The sequence below is a fragment of the Pygoscelis adeliae genome, unplaced genomic scaffold (genome assembly GCF_000699105.1).
Source record: "Pygoscelis adeliae isolate BGI_AS28 unplaced genomic scaffold, ASM69910v1 Scaffold262, whole genome shotgun sequence".
NCBI classification, from domain to species: Eukaryota; Metazoa; Chordata; class Aves; order Sphenisciformes; family Spheniscidae; genus Pygoscelis; species Pygoscelis adeliae.
Genome location: NW_008824184.1, coordinates 1988598 through 1988848, shown reverse-complemented (window position 1 = coordinate 1988848; position 251 = coordinate 1988598). Strand labels below are relative to the sequence as shown.

The 251-nt window shown below is 69.3% G+C and overlaps 1 protein-coding gene across 1 annotated transcript in view; it reads left to right on the top strand.

The window, feature by feature from the left end:
• The window catches only part of CUX2 (cut-like homeobox 2), a gene marked incomplete at its 5' end in the record, with an annotated part of 8455 nt that overhangs the window by 4822 nt on the left and 3382 nt on the right, over positions 1-251 (top strand). Inside the window, 1 exon segment of the mRNA XM_009334457.1 lies at positions 1-106. This exon segment is cut by the window's left edge and continues 33 nt beyond it. Coding sequence (XP_009332732.1) covers positions 1-106 — 106 coding nt within the window.

The following is a 251-nucleotide window of genomic DNA, read 5'->3' as shown; positions in this document are numbered from 1 at the left end:
GGGGGCAAGCGGACGCAGAAGGGTCGGGAGCCCTTCATCCGCATGCAGCTCTGGCTGACCGACCAGCTGGGCCAAGGCATCCCCCAGCAGCCAACCCCCTCCCAGGGTAAGTGCCACCGCCGTCCCCGCGGTCCCTGTGGTCCCCATGTGCCATCAGTGTCCCTGGCACTTCTGCATCTGCCCCACGCATCCTACCCCCGTCCCAGCGCTGGGGAGAGCTGCCCTCAGCACCCCTACCCGCACCCCGATCC